The 24,733-nt window shown below is 35.5% G+C and overlaps 1 protein-coding gene across 27 annotated transcripts in view; it reads right to left on the reverse strand.

The window, feature by feature from the left end:
- Nucleotides 1-24,733, reverse strand: part of LOC145905981 (uncharacterized) — a 43,951-nt gene that overhangs the window by 16,707 nt on the left and 2,511 nt on the right. For 13 of the 27 annotated variants that reach the window (XR_014402790.1, XM_082993348.1, XM_082993343.1 and 10 more), the window contains exons 2-17: nt 23,110-23,271; nt 22,480-22,641; nt 21,850-22,011; nt 20,967-21,128; nt 12,655-12,816; nt 11,759-11,920; nt 11,104-11,265; nt 7,220-7,381; nt 6,574-6,744; nt 6,319-6,372; nt 5,955-6,110; nt 4,394-4,555; nt 3,509-3,670; nt 2,622-2,783; nt 1,736-1,897; nt 850-1,011 (exon numbers count right to left, since the gene is read on the reverse strand). Coding sequence is in view for 26 of the 27 variants with exons in the window: in XM_082993348.1 (XP_082849474.1) it covers nt 850-1,011; nt 1,736-1,897; nt 2,622-2,783; nt 3,509-3,670; nt 4,394-4,555; nt 5,955-6,110; nt 6,319-6,372; nt 6,574-6,744; nt 7,220-7,381; nt 11,104-11,265; nt 11,759-11,920; nt 12,655-12,816; nt 20,967-21,128; nt 21,850-22,011; nt 22,480-22,641; nt 23,110-23,271 (2,487 nt within the window). In the remaining variant the exon portion in view is untranslated. The remainder of the gene's footprint in view (nt 1-849; nt 1,012-1,735; nt 1,898-2,621; nt 2,784-3,508; nt 3,671-4,393; nt 4,556-5,954; nt 6,111-6,318; nt 6,373-6,573; nt 6,745-7,219; nt 7,382-11,103; nt 11,266-11,758; nt 11,921-12,654; nt 12,817-20,966; nt 21,129-21,849; nt 22,012-22,479; nt 22,642-23,109; nt 23,272-24,733) is intronic. The other 14 variants (XM_082993332.1, XM_082993336.1, XM_082993333.1 and 11 more) reach the window with 14 other exon arrangements.

The raw sequence follows: 24,733 nt of genomic DNA on the forward strand, positions 1-24,733 counted from the left end.
TCAAAAAATATGCCTAACCACTTTGATCTGATTTATTCTCAGTTCCGAAATTGAGTTTAGAACCAAACCTTGCTAACTGGATTTAAACATTCCTAAATTTGTTGAATCAAACTTAAATCTTGCGGTTCAAAAAATTGCTGGAATCAGTTTTAATGTGAACAATATCATTGTATCAATGATGATATCACAGAGGCAGAACAATCACTTGGAGAATTTAATCGTTGAGCTACGGTAGCTCAGTCAGTTAGAGAAAGAACCTGAATTGCACATGGCTCCAAATTAGTAACACCTTTGTGACTTTGGTTACAGTTATATGCACGGAATGCCACGAGACAAGGTAACTGCTTTATGCTATGGAAACTGAAACATATGTTTTGAGGAGGTACATGCGCCTGTTTTATTTGGTTTTAAGTTGAAGTAAGGTTGAAAAAATATTTAGAAACAAATAAAGATATGAATAAATACACATTTTCGTATTTCATGAAAATTGTAACAAAAATACTGTGTTTTTTAGCATAAAGTTGCCCGATGCAAGTAAATTTTAAGTTAGTCAATAGTTATTGCTTGGGATTCCGGACCTACTGGATCCCACTCCCTTAAACCTACACACAACCTTGTATGTTGGTATCAATAGCTTAATATGTGGACGTATTAACAACAAATACACTGTTTCCATTCAAAAACAAAATAGCCTACATTTAAACCATGGGGTGTACAACCAGCATTGCAGTTTTAACACAAAATTATTTAACACACTAAAATTACTTTTGTGTTTAAACGAATGTAAATCATCCAAGTGTGTCATGATCCTAAAACGTTTGGAAACCACTGGTCTAACATACAACTTACTGGTTTCTCAAGTTGTGATATGGAATTCACAATCTTACAGATTCCACCACTTGTCATCGGACAACCCCGCAGAGACAGATTCTCAATCCACTGAATGCATGAAGCAATAGCAGATGCACTTTCATCATCAACTGTGTTGCAATCAAGATTCAACGATGTCATCTGAAATAAATGAAATATTGCTGGAATCAGTTTTTATGTCAACAATATCATTGTATCAATTATGACATCACAGAGACAGAACAATCATTTGGTGAATTTAATCGTTGAGCTCAATTAGTTGGAGAAAGAACCCAAATTACACATGGCTCCAGCTTAGTAACACGTTTGTTACGTTGGTCACAGTTATATGCTTGCAATGCCAAGAGACAAAGTAACTGTGTTATGCTATGAAAACTGAAACATATGTTTTGTGGCGATACATGCGCCTGTTTTATTTGGTTTTAAGTTGAAGTAAGGTTAAAAAAATATTTAGAAACAAATAAAGATATGAATAAATACACATTTTCGTATTCAATGAAAATTGTAACAAAAATATTATGTTTTTTGGTATAAAGTTGCCCGTTGCAAGTAAATTTTGAGTTGGTCAATAGTTATTGCTTGGGAGTCCGGACCTACTGGATCCCACTCTCCTAAACCTACACACAACCTTGTATGTTGGTATCAACAGCTTAATATGTGGGCGTTTTAACAACAAATACACTGTATTTGTTTAAAAACAAACATAGTCTACATTTAAACCATGGGGTGTACAACCAGCATTGCAGTTTTAACACAAAATTATTTAACTTATCAAAATTACTTCTGTGTTTAAACGAATGTAAATCATCCAAGTGTGTCGTGATCCTAAAATGTTTGGAAACCACTGGTCTAACATACAACTTACTGGTTTCTCAAGTTGTGATATGGAATTTGCAACCTTACAGATTCCACCACTTCTCATCTTACAATACCGCAGAGACAGATTCTCAATCCACTGAATACATGAAGCAATAGCAGATGCACTTTCATCATCAACTGTGTTGCAATCAAGATTCAACGATGACATCTGAAACAAATGAAAAATTGCTGGAATCAGTTTTTATGTCAACAATATCATTGTATCAATTATGACATCACAGAGGCAGAACAATCATTTGGTGAATTTATTCGTTAAGCTCAGTTAGTTGGAGAAAGAACCCAAATTACACATGGCTCCAGCTTAGTAACACGTTTGTTACATTGATCACAGTTATATGCTGGCAATGCCAAGAGACAAAGTGACTGTGTTATGCTATGAAAACTGAAACATATGTTTTGCGGCGATACATGCGCCTGTTTTATTTGGTTTTAACTTGGAGTAAGGTTAAAAAAATATTTAGAAACAAATAAAGATATGAATAAATACACATTTTCGTATTCAATGAAAATTGTAAAAAAAATATTGTGTTGTTAAATATAAAGTTGCCCGATGCAAGTAAATTTTAAGTTAGTCAATAGTTATTGCATGGGAGTCCGGACCTACTGGATCCCACTCTCCTAAACCTACACACAACCTTGTATGTTGGTATAAACTGCTTAATATGTAGGGGTTTTAACAGCAAATACACTGTTTCCATTTAAAAACAAACATAGCCTACATTTAAACCATGGGGTGTACAACCAGCATTGCAGTTTTAACACAAAATTATTTAACTTATCAAAATTACTTCTGTGTTTAAACGAATGTAAATCATCCAAGTGTGTCGTGATCCTAAAATATTTGGAAACCACTGGTCTAACATACAACTTACTGGTTTCTCAAGTTGTGATATGGAATTTGCAACCTTACAGATTCCACCACTTGTCATCTTACAACCCCGCAGAGACAGATTCTCAATCCACTGAATACATGAAGCAATAGCAGATGCACTTTCATCATCAACTGTGTTCCCATCAAGATTCAACGACGTCATCTGAAACAAATGAAAAATTGCTGGAATCAGTTTTTATGTCAACAATATCATTGTATCAATTATGACATCACAGAGGCAGAACAATTATTTCGTGAATTTAATCGTTAAGCTCAGTCAGTTGGAGAAAGAACCCAAATTACACATGGCTCCAGCTCAGTAACACGTTTGTTACGTCGGTCACAGTTATATGCTGGCAATGCCAAGAGACAAAGTGACTGTGTTATGCTATGAAAACTGAAACATATGTTTTGTGGTGGTACATGCGCCTGTTTTATTTGGTTTTAACTTGAAGTAAGGTTGAAAAAATATTTAGAAACAAATAAAGATATGAATAAATACACATTTTCGTATTCAAAAAAAATTGTAACAAAAATATTGTGTTTTTAAATATAAAGTAGCCCGATGCAAGTAAATTTTTTGAGTTAGTCAATAGTTATTGCTTGGGAGTCCGGACCTACTGAATCCCACTCACCTAAACCTACACACAACCTTATATGTTGGTGTCAACAGCTTAATATGTGGGGGTTTTAACAACAAATACACTGTATTTATTTAAAAACAAACATATCCTACATTTAAACCATGGGTGTACAACCAGCATTGCAGTTTTAACACAAAATTATTTAACTTATCAAAATTACTTCTGTGTTTAAACGAATGTAAATCATCCAAGTGTGTCCTGATCCTAAAACGTTTGGAAACCACTGGTCTAACATACAACTTACTGGTTTCTCAAGTTGTGATATGGAATTTGCAATCTTACAGATTCCACCACTTGTCATCTTACAACCCCGCAGAGACAGATTCTCAATCCACTGAATACATGAAGCAATAGCAGATGCACTTTCATCATCAACTGTGTTCCAATCAAGATTCAACGACGTCATCTGAAATAAATGAAAAATTGCTGGAATCAGTTTTTATGTCAACAATATCATTGTATCAATTATGACATCACAGAGACAGAACAATCATTTGGTGAATTTATTCGTTAAGCTCAGTTAGTTGGAGAAAGAACCCAAATTACACATGGCTCCAGCTCAGTAACACGTTTGTTACGTTGGTCACAGTTATATGCTGGGAATGCCACAAGACGAAGTAACTGTGTTATGCTATGAAAACTGAAACATATGTTTTGTGGTGGTACATGCGTCTGTTTTATTTGGTTTTAACTTGAAGTAAGGTTAAAAAAATATTTAGAAACAAATAAAGATATGAATAAATACACATTTTCGTATTCAATGAAAATTGTAACAAAAATATTATGTTTTTTAATATAAAGTTGCCCGCTGCAAGTAAATTTTAAGTTAGTCAATAGTTATTGCTTGGGAGTCCGGACCTACTGGATCCCACTCCCTTAAACCTACACACAACCTTGTATGTTGGTATCAACAGCTTAATATGTAGGCGTTTTAACAACAAATACACTGTTTCCATTTAAAAACAAACATAGCCTACATTTAAACCATGGGTGCACAACCAGCATTGCAGTTTTAACACAAAATTATTTAACTTATCAAAATTACTTCTGTGTTTAAACGAATGTAAATCATCCAAGTGTGTCGTGACCCTAAAATGTTTGGAAACCACTGGTCTAACATACAACTTACTGGTTTCTCAAGTTGTGATATGGAATTTGCAATCTTACAGATTCCACCACTTGTCATCTTACAATCCCGCAGAGACAGATTTTCAATCCACTGAATACATGAAGCAATAGCAGATGCACTTTCATCATCAACTGTGTTCCCATCAAGTTTCAACGACGTCATCTGATACAAATGAAAAATTGCTGGAATCAGTTTTTATGTCAACAATATCATTGTATCAATTATGACATCACAGAGGCAGAACAATCATTTGGTGAATTTAATCGTTAAGCTCAGTTACTTGGAGAAAGAACCCAAATTACACATGGCTCCAGCTTAGTAACATGTTTGTTACGTTGATCACAGTTATATGCTGGCAATGCCAAGAGACAAAGTGACTGTGTTATGCTATGAAAACTGAAACATATGTTTTGCGGCGATACATGCGCCTGTTTTATTTGGTTTTAACTTGAAGTAAGGTTAAAAAATATTTAGAAACAAATAAAGATATGAATAAATACACATTTTCGTATTCAATGAAAATTGTAACAAAAATATTATGTTTTTTAGCATAAAGTTGCCCGATGCAAGTAAATTTTAAGTTAGTCAATAGTTATTGCTTGGGAGTCCGGACCTACTGGATCCCACTCCCCTAAACCTACACACAACCTTGTATGTTGGTGTCAACAGCTTAATATGTGGGCGTTTTAACAACAAATACACTGTATTCATTTAAAAACAAACATAGCCTACATTTAAACCATGGGGTGTACAACCAGCATTGCAGTTTTAACACAAAATTATTTGACACACTAAAATTACTTTTGTGTTTAAACGAATGAAAATAATTTAAGTGTGTGTTGCAACATGCATGTTTTCCTACTTAATTCTTCTCACATTTAGAACACATACGGACCAAAGGATGCAGGCGGAGTTAAGCTTTCCTGCAGGAAAGCTCCCAGAAGCTTTCTGGCATCTTGTTGGACAACACATTTTTTTTGACACTTTGTTGTAAAACGCCCATTTCGTAATCCTTCGACAGTCAAGTCTAGTCTAGTCTCTCAGTCGCTCAAACTCTCTCGGCCCTGTTGTTATTCTCGCCTTCACGCTGTAACGTTCGCACGTTCTTTTAAATAGTTAAACTGCTGTTATTCAGTCACATGTTAAACACGCTTGAAACAAATTAAACTTCAGCCACCTGGTATTGCAATCCTGTCTTTCCATTAATAAACAAGTCTGTCACGGAGTCGAATTTAGTATTAACAGCGAGAACATGCAAGCAGACTTTAGCTTCAGTTATAGCAGTGACTGGGAATTCAAGTTTTAAACAATAAAATATTATCAAAATGTTTTGAAAAAACAGATGATGATGATTTTTTTCGCTTTAATACTGAATTCCACCTTTCAATAAAAGCAATTTGTTTGCAGATTAAATTTGGACAAACTGTTGTTGCACAGTTTTGGATACAAGCATTCTGCATACTTATTATATCCACATCACAAATAGATAACATATGCTGAGTGCTGAGTGGCCTCTGGCCAACGCCTTTTCAGGAAGACTTTACAAATTCAGCTAATATACCTTCTGTTTTATTGCTGCAGCCACTTCTTGTATCGCATTCCCATTAACATTTCTCATGGTAAGTTTAAGTGTTGGAGGAAATAAATGTAAAACCCATGACAAAGCAAAAGGTTCTTCATTACCAAACACTGTAAGCTGGTTTGGAATGGAATCAATCTGGTAAAAAAATCTTAGTTTACATAAAGTTGTTCAATCAATAAATATTGATATTTACAAAAAGATGGTTTTGATAAAGTAAAGCATTTGTTAACACAGATAACTGGATATAGTTTTATTATAATTCAACTAAAAACGTATCTCAATAAATTAACCTTGAGTAAAATCCAGATTTACAGATAAGTTTCTTAGCACAACGCTTACAAACCTCAAATACTGAATCAACAAACATCGTTGTCATGTCCTCTTTCTTTGCTAACATCTGAAAAAAATGAAATAATCATTGTCAAAAAACACATGTTGACAAACTGCATTGTTAACATAGAATGTAAAATGAAACAGAAAGATTCTCCAATTTCTAAAAGTATTCTGTGTAGTTTGTTCACTATTTCAACTACAATAATAATTCCACCATTAAATGTGGTTTCAACTTGTTCATGTCAAAATATTAAATGCTTGTAACCTTTGAAAAGCAGGGGATAAGATCACATTTTCCAATTTTACGGATGCCCCATTCTGATATTCCAAACTTGGATGTATACAATTTGTTAACATTTTTGTGGACTGCTTTATTCATGATCAATGGTAACTGAGATTTTGAAACCAGATTTCCACTGATATCCAAAGATTCCATCTGTAATGATTAAAATAAGTGGTTTTCCACCCAAAACAGTGTCTTGCTTTTGATGAAAAGGGGTGACAAAAACTTTTGGGAATACTTTTCAAAATTAAATTCCAGTGAACAACTGTTCCCATGCAAAAAATAACCACCCTAATTACCAAGTCTAGTAAATAAACATCCCACGAAAATTCATATAGTTTAGTTCGGGAGAAGGCCACATGCTGATTCTTTTTGTTTTTTTGGTTTTAGAAAAAACAACAATAATTTCTAGTTTATGGAATATCTGTACATAAAAAAATATGCCTAACCACTTTGATCTTATTTATTCTCAGTTCCGAAATTGAGTTTAGTACCTTGCTAACTGGATTTAAACATTCCTAAATTTGTTGTATAAAAAAAGTCTTGTGTTAAACTGAGGAATGTATGGAAGAGATATCAGTATGGATTTCAAAATATTGGAGAACAAATGGTCTAACATACAACTTACTGGTTTCTCAAGTTGTGATATGGAATTTGCAATCTTACAGATTCCACCACTTGTCACCTTACAACGCTCCAGAGACAGATTCTCAATCCACTGAATGCATGAAGCAATAGCAGATGCACTTTCATCATCAACTGTGTTCCAATCAAGATTCAACGACGTCATCTGATACAAATGAAAAATTGTTGGAATCAGTTTTTATGTCAACAATTCATTGTATCAATTATGACATCACAGAGGCAGAACAATCACTTGGTGAATTTAATCTTTGAGCCATGGTAGCTCAGTCAGTTAGAGAAAGAACCTGAATTGCACATGGCTCCAAATTAGTAACACCTTTGTGACTTTGGTCACAGTTATATGCTTGGAATGCCACAAGACAAAGTAACTGTGTTATGCCATGAAAACTGAAACACATGTTTTGCGGTGGTACATGCGCCTGTTTTATTTGGTTTTAAGTTGAAGTGAGGTTAAAAAAATATTTAGAAACAAATAAAGATATGAATATTTATCATTTATTCATTCAAATACACATTTTCGTAAACAAACAAAATTTTTGTGTTTTTCAGGATAAAGCGGCCCGATTCAAGTAAATTTTAAGCCATCCAATAATTATTGCTTGGGAGTCCGGACCTACTGGATCCCACTCCCCTAAACCTTCACACAACCTTGTATGTTGGTATCAACAGCTTAATATGTAGGGATCTGAACAGCAAATAAACTGGTTGTTTTTAAAAACAAACATAGCCTTCATTTAAACCATGAGGTGTGCAAGCAGCATTGCAGTGTTAAAGCCGTATTTCACAATGAAATCATGAAAATTGAGCTTTAGAGGTCTTTCGCCTTCATGCACCTGGTGACAGTTTCTCTTGTTTGCCAAAAACAATTGCCGGGTCTGATAACTCACGGAGGTGGACTACTATTGCATAACAGAAAAAATTGATCACATTTGCATTGACACAGCAAATTCGGAGGTTTCGGAAAGGTTTTCCGCCAAACTGCCAGTCCTGGGGGATACAAACAGCCCTGGAGTGCGCCATAAACAGTTATGAGACATCTAATTCTGAATGCATTTTGTAGAAGAGGGTTATTGACTTTACTTAATGATAAATAAAGGGTACTCTCCGTGATTCATTTTTTCATAAAACAAACCTGTTAACCTTACCTATTTCTTTGAATGTGTTTATTTGACTTTAAAGTACTATTTTCTTTATTTATATTTGAATTTATTGCATAAGTGATTTTGTATATGTAGCAACATGCATGAACTGTCACTCATGCTCCTCATTTGGTGCCCATGTTTGTGTTAGAGTTGAGTTATCTACTTGTTAGCATGGGTTTGTTATATGTTTGTGTTAATGCTTATGATTTTATTTTATTTAAATAAGGTCTAATCTAATGATATAAACTGTGCACATGTGTGCATTTGGATCCTTTTGACTTTTAGAATAAGATAAATTTGGCTTTTTTAGCCAAAATGATGTCCAACAGGGGACAATTGCTTCTGGGGAGCATTTAAAGTAGTTATATCAAATATAATTTTGACCAGAATTCCTAGACAAGGGTCGGGACTAACAGAAAATTACAAATTGACCATACTTTCTGTGATTCCTTTTTCCACAAAATCCACCTCAATATTTGGGTAGTTTTTCAGATACATGTTCAACAGCACCCTGTTCCAATTTACTGCCTGACTAATAACCTTGGAAACCACAGTAAAACTGCCCCAAACACGCTAAAAATCGACCAGAGGGATGTTAGTTGACAAAAAAAAACGCCAGTTAACAAAACTTTGAACGCAGGTTACTCGGCCACCTTACGGGGTAGCGCCATGATTTTTTCACACGATACAGATCATAGGCTGACCTTTCAAACGATATTATGACATAAGTCGCGAAAACAAGTTTCGCTTCGCTAAATTTTAAAGCATAACATTCTACGCGCTAAACCCTTTCAAACGGTATCCAAACTTTTGAAAAATTCGCTGGGGCTTGTGCAGAAAAATGAATTTATATTTTTGAAACATGAAAAAATATTGATTTTTCCTTAATAACTTTTTTTATCGTTATGGCCCAACTTTCAATTTACAACCATACGAAAGCTCAAAAATCAAGCTTTCCAAAAATATTAAACATGTCTAAAAACACATTGAGCTGCCGCTTTACGAGCCGAATACACTTCAACCCCACACCCCCCATTGTAAACACGGTTTGAGGGTGCTGCTCTGGTGCATACTTTCGCCGATAAATATTGCCACAAAGCGAGTCGCAAGCTTTTCTTTTGCACAAACAACCTTCTACCATCCCACTATCGAATGAAATCAAAGTTGAATCAATTCAGTCGAAGATGCTATGCTAAATGCAACGATTACTTACTCCAAACCGACAGCCGCCCGCCGCACTTTTTAAACTTTTGCACAAAGAACCTTATACCATCCCACTATCGATCGCCCCTGGCAATTTTAAATCAATAATTATTGTCCGGACCTACTGGATCCTATGCCCCTAAACCTACACACAATCACATAGGCTGTTATGAACAGCCCAATATTGAAGGTGTCACTTAGTAGCAAATACCATGATTCCATTTGAAAACAAACAAAACCTACATTCAAACCAAGGGTAACGGTGTACAACCAATATTGCAGTTTTAACAGAAATTTAGTTAAACACTATTATAATTGCTGTTAAAGTGCAAGTGACACGGAAAAAATCAAACATACTAATAATTAAACTAAGAGATTGTCATAACTTTAAAATTTTTTTGCGAAAAAAGTAGCTTGATACGGCGACTAGATACAGCTGATCAAAGTCGCACTTTTACTGTAGCGACCAAAATCATGCGAAGCCTTATGCGTAGGAATGGAAAACATTGTAAAACTGGTTTAGCATAGTTTTGCATTAAACAGGGCACAACAAGTGAACAAGTGCAACAAACGGATTTTGATGTTAATTTAAGCTGAAGACAGATGGCCGCTGTTTCGACCTATTATGTCTTATTTAGTTGTGTAATAATAAACAGTTACTGGGACAGGGTGTTCTTGTTGTTACAGCATTTATGATCGCTAACGTGATACATGAACTTTTTAAAACACGACAAAGACCAAGCGTCAATTTAGCATTGTCATTTTGTCCACTCACAGCAAAAGATTTTGAGTTTGGAAAAGGCCGAACAAATTAGCTGATTAAGCAACACAATAATTCTTTTATAGTACCATTTTTTTTCGACAGTAACGTTGCCTACGAGTTCGCGTCATATATGATTTACTTAATTCGCCAAAATCAAGCACTAATGTTTTTTTCGCAATATAGTTCTAGAAATGTTGGAATCATCATATTAAAGTCAACACAAAGATGAGGTTATAGTTATGACATCACATCCAAAATGACTTCATGTAGTGTCACTGAGCAAAGGAACGCACCATTCCCGTCTTATCGAAGTACAGAGTTATGTCGTTTCTCCTATACCCTATAGATAATTAGGGACAAATAATCCTTTGGTTTGTGATGTCATTTTTGTGTGATGTAAAACCTTGTCCTGATCTTTGAGGTAACATAATCTGTGGATTCTCCTATGTTTGAAACTATCCGATATCTCCAATATAAGGCGCCTTGTCCCATCTAAACAATGCATTTTTTCGATGCGGGCACCTTGTGTGATGTAATTTCACCACAGCGCAAAAGGTTTACGATTTATGGCTGCCGCTACTTCTTGCACAGTTTTCTACATTTTTTGGTTGACGTAGAACTGAAAAAAACTGGATATATGTTTGTTGTAGATGTACCTTAATTTTATGCAAAGTTGCCATGGGCGTGTCATAAGCACTTTAATAAATGAAGAACACTCAAATTTGTTGTGATCCTAGAAAAGTTTAACATACAACTTACTGGTTTCTTAAGTTGTGATATGGAATTTGCAATCTTACAGATTCCACCACTTGTCATCCAACAACCATTCAGAGACAGATTCTCAATCCACTGAATACATGAAGCAATAGCAGATGCACTTTCATCATTAACTGTGTTCCAATCAAGATTCAATGACGTCATCTGAAACAAATGAAAAATTAAGGGAATCAGTTTTTGTCAACAATACCATTGTATCAATTGTGACATCACAGAGGCAGAACAATCACTTGATGAATTTGCTGAGCTCAGGTAGCTCAGTCAGTTAAAGAAAGAACCCGAATTACACATGGCTTCAACTTAGTAACACGTTTGTGACTTTGGTCACAGTTATATGCATGCAATGCCATGATACAAAGTGACTGTGTTATGCTATGGAAACTGAAACACATGTTTTGAGGTGGTAATTGTACATGTTTTATTTGGTTTTATGTTGAAGTGAGGTTAAAAACATATTTAGAAACAAATAAAAATATGAATAAATACACATTTTCGTATTCAATAAAAATTGTAACAAAAATATTGTGTTTTTTAATAAAAAAGAAGTAGGAAGATGCCATCCTAAGTAAATTTTAAGCCATCCAATAATTATTGCTTGGGAGTCCAGACCTACTAGATCCCAATCTCTACAACTTACTGGTTTCTTAAGTTTTGATATGGAATTTGCAATCTTACAGATTCCACCACTTGTCATCTTACAATTCCGCAGAGACAGATTCTCAATCCACTGAATACATGAAGCAATAGCAGATGCACTTTCATCATCAAATGTGTTGTAATCAAGATTCAACGACGTCACCTGAAACAAATTAAAAATTGCTGAAATCAGTTTTAATGTCAACAATATCATTGTATCAATTATGACATCACAGAGGCAGAACAATCACTTGGTGAATTTAATCTTTGAGCCATGGTAGCTCAGTCAGTAAGAGAAAGAATCTAAATCACACATGGCTCCAGCTTACTCACATGTTTGTGACTTTGGTTACAGTTATATGCATGTAATACCACGAGACAAGGTAACTGTGTTATGCCATGAAAACTGAAACACATGTTTTGAGGTGGTACATGCACCTGTTTTATTTGGTTTTATGTTGAAGTGAGGTTAAAAAAATATTTAGAAACAAATAAAAATATGAATAAATACACATTTTCGTATTCAATCAAAATTGTAACAAAAATATTGTGTTTTTAAATATAAAGTTGCCCGCTGCAAGTAAATTTTAAGTTAGTCAATAGTTATTGCTTGGGAGTCCGGACCTACTGGATCCCACTCTACTAAACCTGCACACAACCTTATATGTTGGTGTCAATAGCTTAATATGTACGGGTTTTAACAACAAATACACTGTTTCCATTTAAAAACAAACATAGCCTACATTTAAACCATGGGGTGCACAACCAGCATTGCAGTTTTAACACAAAATTTTTTAACTTATTAAAAATACTTCTGTGTTTAAACGATTGTAAATCATCCAAGTGTGTCGTGACCCTAAAAATTTTCGGAAACCACTGGTCTAACATACAACTTACTGGTTTCTCAAGTTGTGATATGGAATTTGCAATCTTACAGATTCCACCACTTGTCACCTTACAACGCTCCAGAGACAGATTCTCAATCCACTGAATGCATGAAGCAATAGCAGATGCACTTTCATCATCAAATGTGTTCCAATCAAGATTCAACGACGTCATCTGATACAAATGAAAAATTGCTGGAATCAGTTTTTATGTCAACAATTCATTGTATCAATTATGACATCACAGAGGCAGAACAATCACTTGGTGAATTTAATCGTTGAGCTCAGGTTGCTCAGTCAGTAAGAGAAAGAAACTGAATTACACATGGCTCCAACTTAGTAACACCTTTTGTGACTTTGGTCACAGTTATATGCTTGGAATGCCACAAGACAAAGTAACTGTGTTATGCCATGAAAACTGAAACATATGTTTTGCGGTGGTACATGTATCTGTTTTATTTGGTTTTAAGTTGAAGTGAGGTTAAAAAAATATTTAGAAACAAATAAAAATATGAATAAATACACATTTTCGTAAACAAACAAAATTTTTGTGTTTTTCAGGATAAAGCAGCCCAATTCAAGTAAATTTTAAGCCATCCAATAATTATTGCTTGGGAGTCCGGACCTACTGGATCCCACTCCCCTAAACCTTCACACAACCTTGTATGTTGGTATCAACAGCTTAATATGTAGGGATCTGAACAGCAAATAAACTGGTTGTTTTTAAAAACAAACATAGCCTTCAATTAAACCATGAGGTGTGCAAGCAGCATTGCAGTGTTAAAGCCGTATTTCACAATGAAATCATGAAAATTGAGCTTTAGAGGTCTTTCGCCTTCATACACCTGGTGACAGTTTCTCTTGTTTGCCAAAAACAATTGCCGGGTCTGATAACTCACGGAGGTGGACTACTATTGCATAACAGAAAAAATTGATCACATTTGCATTGACACAGCAAATTCGGAGGTTTCGGAAAGGTTTTCCGCCAAACTGCCAGTCCTGGGGGATACAAACAGCCCTGGAGTGCGCCATAAACAGTTATGAGACATCTAATTCTGAATGCATTTTGTAGAAGAGGGTTAGTGACTTTACTTAATGATAAATAAAGGGTACTCTCCGTGATTCATTTTTTCATAAAACAAACCTGTTAACCTTACCTATTTCTTTGAATGTGTTTATTTGACTTTAAAGTACTATTTTCTTTATTTATATTTGAATTTATTGCATGAGTGATTTTGTGTACGTGGCAACATGCATGAACTGTCACTCATCCTCCTCAGTTGGTGTTAGTATTTCTTTGTGTTAGAGTTGAGTTATCTACTTGTTAGCCTGTGTTTGTTATATGTTTGTGTTTATGCTTTATGTTTTGATTCTATTTGAATAAGGTCTAATATAATGGTATAAACTGTGCACATGTGTGCATTTGTTGGATCTATTGACTTCAAGATTAAGATAAGTTTTCATGGTAGCAGAGGATGGTTAAAAGGTCGCCACCAAAGTTTAACAATGACTTGCCATATTCTAATTGGAAGAATGAAGTTGGAATGTGGCAACTGGTCACTGATGTTCCCAAGAAGGAGCAGCTGTTGTAATTTTGGAATCATTTGATGGCAATTCCAAGGCAGAAAGAGCTGCTTCTGAACTTAGAACTGAATTTATACACAATGATAATGGAATGGAGCGCTTGCTCGCTTACATAGACCTTGCCTTCAAAACTGAAAAGGTGGATGATGCATATTCTGCATATACAAATTTTACAAGCTTTTCCAAAAAAGCAGGTATGTCAATTAATGATTATATCTAAGAGTTTGAACACTTGCACCATCGGCTAACATTGCATGACATGAAACTGCCAGGAGGAATCTTATATTGGTGGATCAAAGTTTCTTACAAAGAGAAACACTTTTAAAAGTGCTTTGAAAAGTAAACAAAATCCTCCTGATAAATTGGGCCGTCCCACTAGATGTAGGATTTGTGATTCTATCATGCATTGGGCACCCACATGTCCTCATAAAGATGGGACACACTGTGTGAAAGAACTGACAAAAGATGTTGGTGTGGAGCAATGTGAAGAAGTGGAGATAATATTGGCTACTGGCCTGTCTTCCAATGAAATTTTTGTAGTGGAATCTTCATGCTCAGCTATTTTGGACACTGCTTGCACAAAGACTGTGTGTGGTAAATCTTGGTTTGATGGGTATTGTAAAAAATTAACTGACCGTCTTAAAAATAAAATCAAAATCATTAACCAGCAATCTATCTTTCAGTTTGGAGGTGGTAAAAAGATAATCTCCTTGAAGCAAGCCGTAATTCCTGCTTTTATTGCTGGAAAGAGTTTATCTATTAGAGTGTGTATTGTACCGTCAGAAATCACTCCTTTGTTGAGTAAAGCATCTTTGAAAAAGGCATCAACTCAACTTGACTTATCTCAAGATAAAGTGACAATGTTTGGTAAAAAGATTCAAATTCATTTGACCAGCAGTGGTCACTATTGCATTGATATTTTACCTAGAGAAAGTGTTGATATCCTGATATTGGATAATTTATCTCCAGATGAAGCTCTAAAGTGCATGAAGAAGTTACATGCTCAATTTGGACATGCGCCAGAAGAAAACTTGTTGAAATTATTGAAATGTGCAAAGGCGTGGAAAGATGATTTTTATGCAGTAATCTGTAATGTGATTCAAGATTGTGAAGTTTCTGCTTTACACAAACGTCCTGTTACAAGACCCGTAGTTGCACTTCCCTGGGCAAATGATGTAAATGAAACTGTAGCAATGGATTTACATGAAATTGAGCCCAGTTTGTGGTATTTCCATATGATTGATTTGTTCTCACGGTTTAGTTGTGCTGTGATTATAAGAAACAAGTCTGCTTCAGTCATTGTAAAAAACTTTTTGAAATATTGGGTAAGCATTTTTGGTGCCCCAAAGAATGTACTGAGTGACAATGGCAGAGAATTCAATAGCCAAGAATTCAGAGACATGTGTTCTAGGTTTGCAATTGAAGTAAAAACCACCCCTGCATACTCTCCATGGAGTAATGGTGTTTGTGAAAGACACAACATGATTATCACAGATATCTTGCAGAAGATCAAGCTTGATACAGGATGTGATTGGGACACGTGTCTTGCCTGGGCACTTTCAGCTAAAAACTCACTCGTTGACAACAATGGATTAAGTCTCAGTCAGATTGTTTTTAGAAGCAATCTAAGACAACCTTCTATTTTTACAGACGACCTTCCAGCTTTAGAAGAAGGCTACGGTACTGTTGGGTCGGATCTGTCAGTCTTGCATGCAGCAAGGAAAAAATTTATGGCAGTTCAAACCTCAGAAAAGGTTGGGATGGCTTTGCGTAAACAAACACGCCAAACTGGGCAAACTTACAACATTGGAGATCATGTCCTTTATAAACGAGATGATCAGGCATGATGGAAAGGACCTGGCAAAGTTTTAGGACAAGATGGAGCAGTTATTTTTATTCGGCATGGTGGGCAATTTGTTAAAGTTAATGTTTGTCGAGTGCAGTCCGTGCACAACAAAGTGATTAGACAGGAGTCTGGTGAACACCTTACACCACCAAGTATACCTCCTATCAGATACGATAAAGAAGATTCAAGTGCAGATGAAGACCCTGAGCCACAAACGTCAACACAAGAACCAACAGTTAACAGAAACAGACCATTGGGTAAAAGCCTCCTATACAGGAATGTAAGTTTTTCTAATTTGGATGGCGTCGATTGTACTGCAAAAGTGTTGAGTAGAGCTGGAAAGGCAACCGGAAAATACAAAGAATACATTTAACACTGAATTCATTACTCCTGGCAATCTAGCTGGAAAAACAACATGGGTTAATTTTGAGCATGGGTTAAAGTAAATGATTTGTCGGTGATGCCAGAGAAAGTTGAAGTTGTGGATGAAGTTTATAATTGTGATGTTTCTTTTCAAACAGCAAAAAAAAGAAGAACTGGAAAGCTGGAAATGAAATGGTGTTTATGAAGTTGCACCCAAGAAAAATCAAAAGTGCATCTCTGTGCGGTGGGTTTGCACAATAAAAGAAAATGAAAATGGAGTAAGGCTAAAAGCTAGGTTAGTTGCAAGGGGATTTGAGGAAACCAATACGGATTCACTTGATAGGGAATCACCAACTTGTTCCAAAGAAACCTTATGAGTTATTCTGAGTGTGGCAATACAACAGAAATGGGAAATTAATTCAATTGACATAAAAACTGCGTTTCTACAAGGGAAAATATTAGACAGGGATATGTTTATTAAACCTCCAAAAGAAGCAAATTGTTCTGTTAATGTTATTTGGAAGCTAGTAAAATGTGTTTACGGCTTAGTGGATGCTTCTAAATCCTGGTACCGAAGAGTTAAACAATTTATGCTTAATCATGGTGGCAAAATGAGTGTGCTGGACCATGCAATATTTTACTGGCATAATGGTCAGGTCCTTCATGGATTTGTTTGCGTTTACGTGGATGATTTTCTGTGGGCTGGTTCAGTTGATTTCCAACTAACCATCGTCAAAGAAATTAGAAAGACGTTTTGCATAGGTAAAGAAGAAAATCAGCATTTTACATACATTTGATTAGAATTGAAACAGGATCAAGAAAGCATTTTATTAAGTCAATCCGTCTATGTCATAAACTTTTTGGAAATTCCCATATCATCTCAACGAAAAAAACAACTTTCTGATGAACTCACACAAGAAGAAAGGGATATTTTGTGGTCAAAAATTGGACAACTTCTTTGGCTTGCAACTCAAACTAGACCAGATTTAAGTTTCGATGCTTGTGTTTTAGTTACAAATATAAAAAAATTCTGTAGTCCGGGACAAAATAATTCAGAATTCGGTATTAATTTGAAATATTCTAATCTTGGAAGCAACTCCTCTTTGAAAATTTTTGTATTTACTGATGCAGCATTTGCAAATCTTTCTGATGGAGGAAGTCAAGTTTTGATACAGCATTTTTTCTTGCGTCTTTATGGAATGAAGTGTTATTTGGGAACTACAAACTGCCTTGCTTGCCAATTTATTTGACTTTTCTTTCAAGTACTATTTTCTTTATTTATATTTGAATTTATTGCATAAGTGATTTTGTATATGTAGTAACATGCATGAACTGCCACTCATGCTCCTCATTTGGTGCACATGTTTGTGTTAGAGTTGAGTTATCTACTTGTTAGCATGGGTTTGTTATATGTTTGTGTTAATGCTTATGATTTTATTTTATTTAAATAAGGTCTAATCTAATGATATAAACTGTGCACATGTGTGCATTTGGATCCTTTGACTTTTAGAATAAGATAAATTTGGCTTTTTTAGCCAAAATGATGTCCAACAGGGGGCAATTGCTTCTGGGGAGCATTTAAAGTAGTTATATCAAATATAATTTTGACCAGAATTCCTAGACAAGGGTCGGGACTAACAGAAAATTACAAATTGACCATACTTTCTGTGATTCCTTTTTCCACAAAATCCACCTCAATATTTGGGTAGTTTTTCAGATACATGTTCAACAGCACCCTGTTCCAATTTACTGCCTGACTAATAACCTTGGAAACCACAGTAAAACTGCCCCAAACACGCTAAAAATCGACCAGAGGGATGTTAGTTGACAAAAAAAACGCCAGTTAACAAAACTTTGAACGCAGGTTACTCGGCCACCTTACGGGGTAGCGCCATGATTTTTTCACACGATACAGATCATAGGCTGACCTTTCAAACGATATTATGACATAAGTCGCGAAAACAAGTTTCGCTTCGCTAAATTTTAAAGCATAACATTCTACGCGCTAAACCCTTTCAAACGATATCCAAACTTTTGAAAAATTCGCTGGGGCTTGTGCAGAAAAATGAATTTATATTTTTGAAACATGAAAAAATATCGATTTTTCCCTAATAACTTTTTTTATCGTTATGGCCCAACTTTCAATTTACAACCATACGAAAGCTCAAAAATCAAGCTTTCCAAAAATATTAAACATGTCTAAAAACACATTGAGCTGCCGCTTTACGAGCCGAATACACTTCAACCCCACACCCCCCATTGTAAACACGGTTTGAGGGTGCTGCTCTGGTGCATACTTTCGCCGATAAATGTTGCTACAAAGCGAGTCGCAAGCTTTTCTTTTGCACAAACAACCTTCTACCATCCCACTATCGAATGAAATCAAAGTTGAATCAATTGAGTCGAAGATGCTATGCTAAATGCAACGATTACTTACTCCAAACCGACCGCCGCACTTTTTAAACTTTTGCACAAAGAACCTTATACCATCCCACTATCGATCGCCCCTGGCAATTTTAAATCAATAATTATTGTCCGGACCTACTGGATCCTACGCCCCTAAACCTACACACAATCACATAGGCTGGTATCAACAGCCCAATATTGAAGGTGTCACTTAGTAGCAAATACCATGATTCCATTTGAAAACAAACAAAACCTACATTCAAACCAAGGGTAACGGTGTACAACCAATATTGCAGTTTTAACAGAAATTTAGTTAAACACTATTATAATTGCTGTTAAAGTGCAAGTGACATGGAAAAAATCAAACATACTAATAATTAAACTAAGAGATTGTCATAACTTTAAAATTTTTTTGCGAAAAAAGTAGCTTGATACGGCGACTAGATACAGCTGATCAAAGTCGCACTTTTACTGTAGCGACCAAAATCATGCGAAGCCTTATGCGTAGGAATGGAAAACATTGTAAAACTGGTTTAGCATAGTTTTGCATTAAACAGGGCACAACAAGTGAACAAGTGCAACAAACGGATTTTGATGTTAATTTAAGCTGAAGACAGATGGCCGCTGTTTCGACCTATTATGTCTTATTTAGTTGTGTAATAATAAAAACAGTTACTGGGACAGGGTGTTCTTGTTGTTACAGCATTTATGATCGCTAACGTGATACAAAACATGACAAAGACCAAGTGTCAATTTAGCATTGTCATTTTGTCCACTCACAGCAAAAGATTTTGAGGTTGGAAAAGGCCGAACAAATTAGCTGATTAAGCAACACAATAATTCTTTTATAGTACCATTTTTTTTCGACAGTAGCGTTGCCTACGAGTTCGCGTCATATATGATTTACTTAATTCGCCACAATCAACCACTAATGTTTTTTTCGCAATATAGTTCTAGAAATGTTGGAATCATCATATTAAAGTCAACACAAAGATGAGGTTATAGTTATGACATCACATCCAAAATGACGTCATGTAGTGTCACCAGGGGCGTATCCAGGAATTTTTAAAGGGGGGGGGTCCAAATTTTTTAGGGAATTCCCCGATTTTCAGGTATAAACTAAGGTTAATTGTGGGCGAGAATCGCAAAATACGAACGCCGGTGTTCGCGCCAATCGTTATATAAACGGTGGCTTTCTGGCTTGCGCAATTGTGTAACGCTATGGAACACTCGATGTGAGGTTTTGCCGTATAGTGTTTGCGCCGTAGTGTTATTACTACTGCTTTCAAAGTTTAACAACTAAACTAATTGACTTTCACGCAAGTAAACCGCTTGTCATTGCAACGTGGCCACTGAATAACGACGTTTCGTCCGTAAACTGACCTTTGTTTCGTAACAATGCAACATGTTTGGTAACAATGTCAAGTGTTCGGTAACAATGCTCCCTGTTTGGAAACAATGGCGAATGCAAGCACGATGCGGTTTTCAGGTCAACGTTAAAGAAAATTTCTGGTTTTCATGCGGATTTTGACAAAAAAATACAGTGGCGTTTGTTTAGTTATCAAAAAAGACCAAAATATATCACAAAAGGGGGGGGTCCGGACCCCTCGGACCCCCCCCCTGGATACGCCCATGAGTGTCACTGAGCAAAGGAACGCACCATTCCCGTCTTATCGAAGTACAGAGTTATGTCGTTTCTGCTATACCCTATAGATAATTAGGGACAAATAATCCTTTGGTTTGTGATGTCATTTTTGTGTGATGTAAAACCTTGTCCTGATCTTTGAGGTAACATAATCTGTGGATTCTCCTTTGTTTGAAACTATCCGATATCTCCAATATAAGGCGCCTTGTCCCATCTAAACAATGCATTTTTTCGATGCGGGCACCTTGTGTGATGTAATTTCACCACAGCGCAAAAGGTTTAAGATTTATGGCTGCCGCTACTTCTTGCACAGTTTTCTACATTTTTTGGTTGACGTAGAACCGAAAAAAACTGGATATATGTTTGTTGTAGATGTACCTTAATTTTATGCAAAGTTGCCATGGCCGTGTCATAAGCACTTTAATAAATGCAGAACACTCAAATTTGTTGTGATCCTAGAAAAGTTTAACATACAACTTACTGGTTTCTTAAGTTGTGATATGGAATTTGCAATCTTACAGATTCCACCACTTGTCATCCAACAACCATTCAGAGACAGATTCTCAATCCACTGAATACATGAAGCAATAGCAGATGCACTTTCATCATCAACTGTGTTGTAATCAAGATTCAACGACGTCATCTGAAACAAATTAAAAATTAATGGAATCAGTTTTAATGTCAACAATATCATTGTATCAATTATGACATCACAGAGGCAGAACAATCATTTGGTGAATTTAATCATTGAGCTATGGTAGCTCAGTCAGTAAGAGAAAGAATCTCAATTGCATATGGCTCCAACTTAGTCACACGTTTGTGACTTTGGTTACAGTTATATGCGCGGAATACCACGAGACGAAGTGACTGCGTTATGCTATGAAAACTGAAACATATGTTTTGCGGCTGTTTTATTTGGTTTTAAGTTGAAGTAAGGTTAAAAAAATATTTAGAAACAAATAAAGATATGAATAAATACACATTTTCGTATTCAATCAAAATTGTAACAAAAATATTGTGTTTTTAAATATAAAGTTGCCTGCTGCAAGTAAATTTTAAGTTAGTCAATAGTTATTGCTTGGGAGTCTGGACCTACTGGATCCCACTCTCCTAAACCTGCACACAACCTTATATGTTGGTGTCAATAGCTTAATATGTACGGGTTTTAACAACAAATACACTGTTTCCATTTAAAAACAAACATAGTCTACATTTAAACCATGGGTGTACAACCAGCACTGCAGTTTTAACACAAAATTTTTTAACTTATTAAAAATACTTCTGTGTTTAAATGATTGTAAATCATCCAAGTGTGTCGTGACCCTAAAAATTTTCGGAAACCACTGGTCTAACATACAACTTACTTGTTTCTTAAGTTGTGATATGGAATTTGCAATCTTACAGATTCCACCACTTGTCATCTCACAATCCGTCAGAGACAGATTCTCAATCCACTGACTACATGAAGCAATAGCAGATGCACTTTCATCATCAACTTTGTTCCCGTCAAGATTCAACGATGATATCTGAAACAAATGAAAATTTGCTGAAAATAGTTTTTATGTCAACAATAGCATTGTATCAATTATGACATCACAGAGGCAGAACAATCACATGGTGAATTTAATCGCTGAGCTCCCGTAACTCAGTTAGTTAGAGAAAAAACCCAAATTACACATGGCTTCAACTTAGTAATAAAGTCTAATAGCTTAAATTACAAGGAATAAACAAACATGTCAAATATATATTTTGAATTGTCCATTGTAATAGGTTTTTATTAGGGGGTAGAAATAGCATAAATATCCAGGCAATTTCCTATTTTGTGATATTGCATTACTGTACTACAAACTATTCATTCCTGCATATGATTTATTTTTGCCATAAAACACGGGTTGTTAACTGCGTTATGAAAACCAAAAACTGAAAGCATGTTTTGTGGTGGAGTGTCGTGACCCTAAAATGTTTGGAAATCACTGGTCTAACATACAACTTACTGGTTTCTTAAGTTGCGATATGGAATTTGCAATCTTACAGATTCCACCACTTGTCATCTTACAACCCCGCAGAGACAGATAATCAATCCACTGAATACATGAAGCAATAGCAGATGCACTTTCATCATCAACTTTGTTCCCGTCAAGATTCAACGATGATATCTGAAACAAATGAAAATTTGCTGGAAATAGTTTTTATGTCAACAATATTATTGTATCAATTATGACATCACAGAGGCAGAACAATCACATGGTGAATTTAATCGCTGAGCTCCCGTAACTCAGTTAGTTAGAGAAAAAACCCAAATTACACATGGCTTCAACTTAGTAATAAAGTCTAATAGCTTAAATTACAAGGAATAAACAAACATGTCAAATATATATTTTGAATTGTCCATTGTAATAGGTTTTTATTAGGGGGTAGAAATAGCATAAATATCCAGGCAATTTCCTATTTTGTGATATTGCATTACTGTACTGCAAACTACACATTCTTGCATATGATTTATTTTTGCCATAAAACGCGGGTTGTTAACTGCGTTATGAAAACCAAAAACTGAAAGCATGTTTTGTGGTGGAGTGTCGTGACCCTAAAATGTTTGGAAATCACTGGTCTAACATACAACTTACTGGTTTCTTAAGTTGCGATATGGAATTTGCAATCTTACAGATTCCACCACTTGTCATCTTCCAATTCCCCAGAGACGGATTCTCAATCCACGGAATACATGAAGCAATAGCAGATGCACTTTCATCATCAACTGTGTTCTCATCAAGATTCAACGATGACATCTGAAATAAGTGAAAAATTAATGGAACTAATTTTTATGATGCAGATACTATCAAGGACAAACCCAAATAGATTCGATGAATGGTAGCCAAGTTTTAATATTCATGGACAAATATTTATTAGAGCATAAAATGATAGTTGTGTTATATAGCAGTGAAGTTAATGTGTTTTATCAAATCATCTATAATGATATGACACTGCTACTAACACTTAGGGATGGGCAATATAGAATAATAAACTATTCTAGAACATTCTAGAATAGTTATATCGAATCCAGAATACCAAATCCTATTCTGTTTTTGTTTTAGCTTGTGCATTGAAGCACAATAATCATAAAAGATTTTCTCACAGGACTCCAACAACAAAGCACAATCAAAGAATAAATTTATTGCACTGTAATATATTTGGGCTCTCTATGTGCTTGCCTTCCAAGCGACAACATAATTTTGTGGCTGTCAAACCTGCACGTCACAACCGTAGCAGAAGATTAACTAAAAAAGATACGCACCGTATTTACACGATTGTAAGCCGCGGCTTATAAAGTTGTTTAAGCTACCATTTGTGATGCTTACAATCAAGGGCGACTTATATTATTTAATGTCAAGTTTGTCTGCGTCAAGTTTCAATGAAATTCACCTTTAACTCGCTTTGTCGACACAATACATTTGATCAAACACAGTTATTAGTGTACCTGACAATTTTAAACGACAGATTGCCCATCCCTACTGACACTCCAATAACGGTGCAGTAATTTCCCATTGTTTTATCAGGAACAACGTAAAAATGGTGAATTTCAATTTAAAGCACAAATGCCAATCATTTAACGTTGCATAATAATCATGTTGGCCGCAACAAATTATAGACCATAATGATGGTAGGCGATTTCTGGAAGTTTATCAAACTGTTTGATTTTTTTCTCTTAAATACTGAATTTCACCTTTCAATGAATGCAATTTGTTCGCAGATGGACAAACTGTTGTTGCAGACTTTGAAGGACGCATATTGGTATTTCTATGAAAATTAGTTTTGGTGCTGGGAAATGCCCACCGTGTAGACCTGTGTCACAATGCAAAGTCATGCATCACCAAGCAAAGCAGTGACGCAATTAAGTTAAATTTACGGTTGAATGAGCGCACATGTGCATGCTGTTGTCATGGCGAATTTTAAGGTGTTTGGGGCAGTTTTAGTGTGGTTTTGAGCTATTCCAATTAGGTAGTAACTTGCTGGTGGGTGCTGCTGAAATTTATGTTGAAAATGGAGCAAAAAAATCAGGCTGTGTTTGTGGCAAAATGAATCGTTTAAGTGTCCAATCATTTGTGATTTTATGAAAGATCCATTTCATATCTACAAATTTTGATCAAAATTAGTCTCCGAAAAAATGGTTTAGCCACCCCCCTAGGGCCATTTGCCCCCCTGGTTACTCAATATTTTGGTTAAAAGAGCAACCAAAAATGGAACTGGATT

Source organism: Ascidia mentula, chromosome 6 (assembly GCF_947561715.1).
Source record: "Ascidia mentula chromosome 6, kaAscMent1.1, whole genome shotgun sequence".
Taxonomy (NCBI): Eukaryota; Metazoa; Chordata; class Ascidiacea; order Phlebobranchia; family Ascidiidae; genus Ascidia; species Ascidia mentula.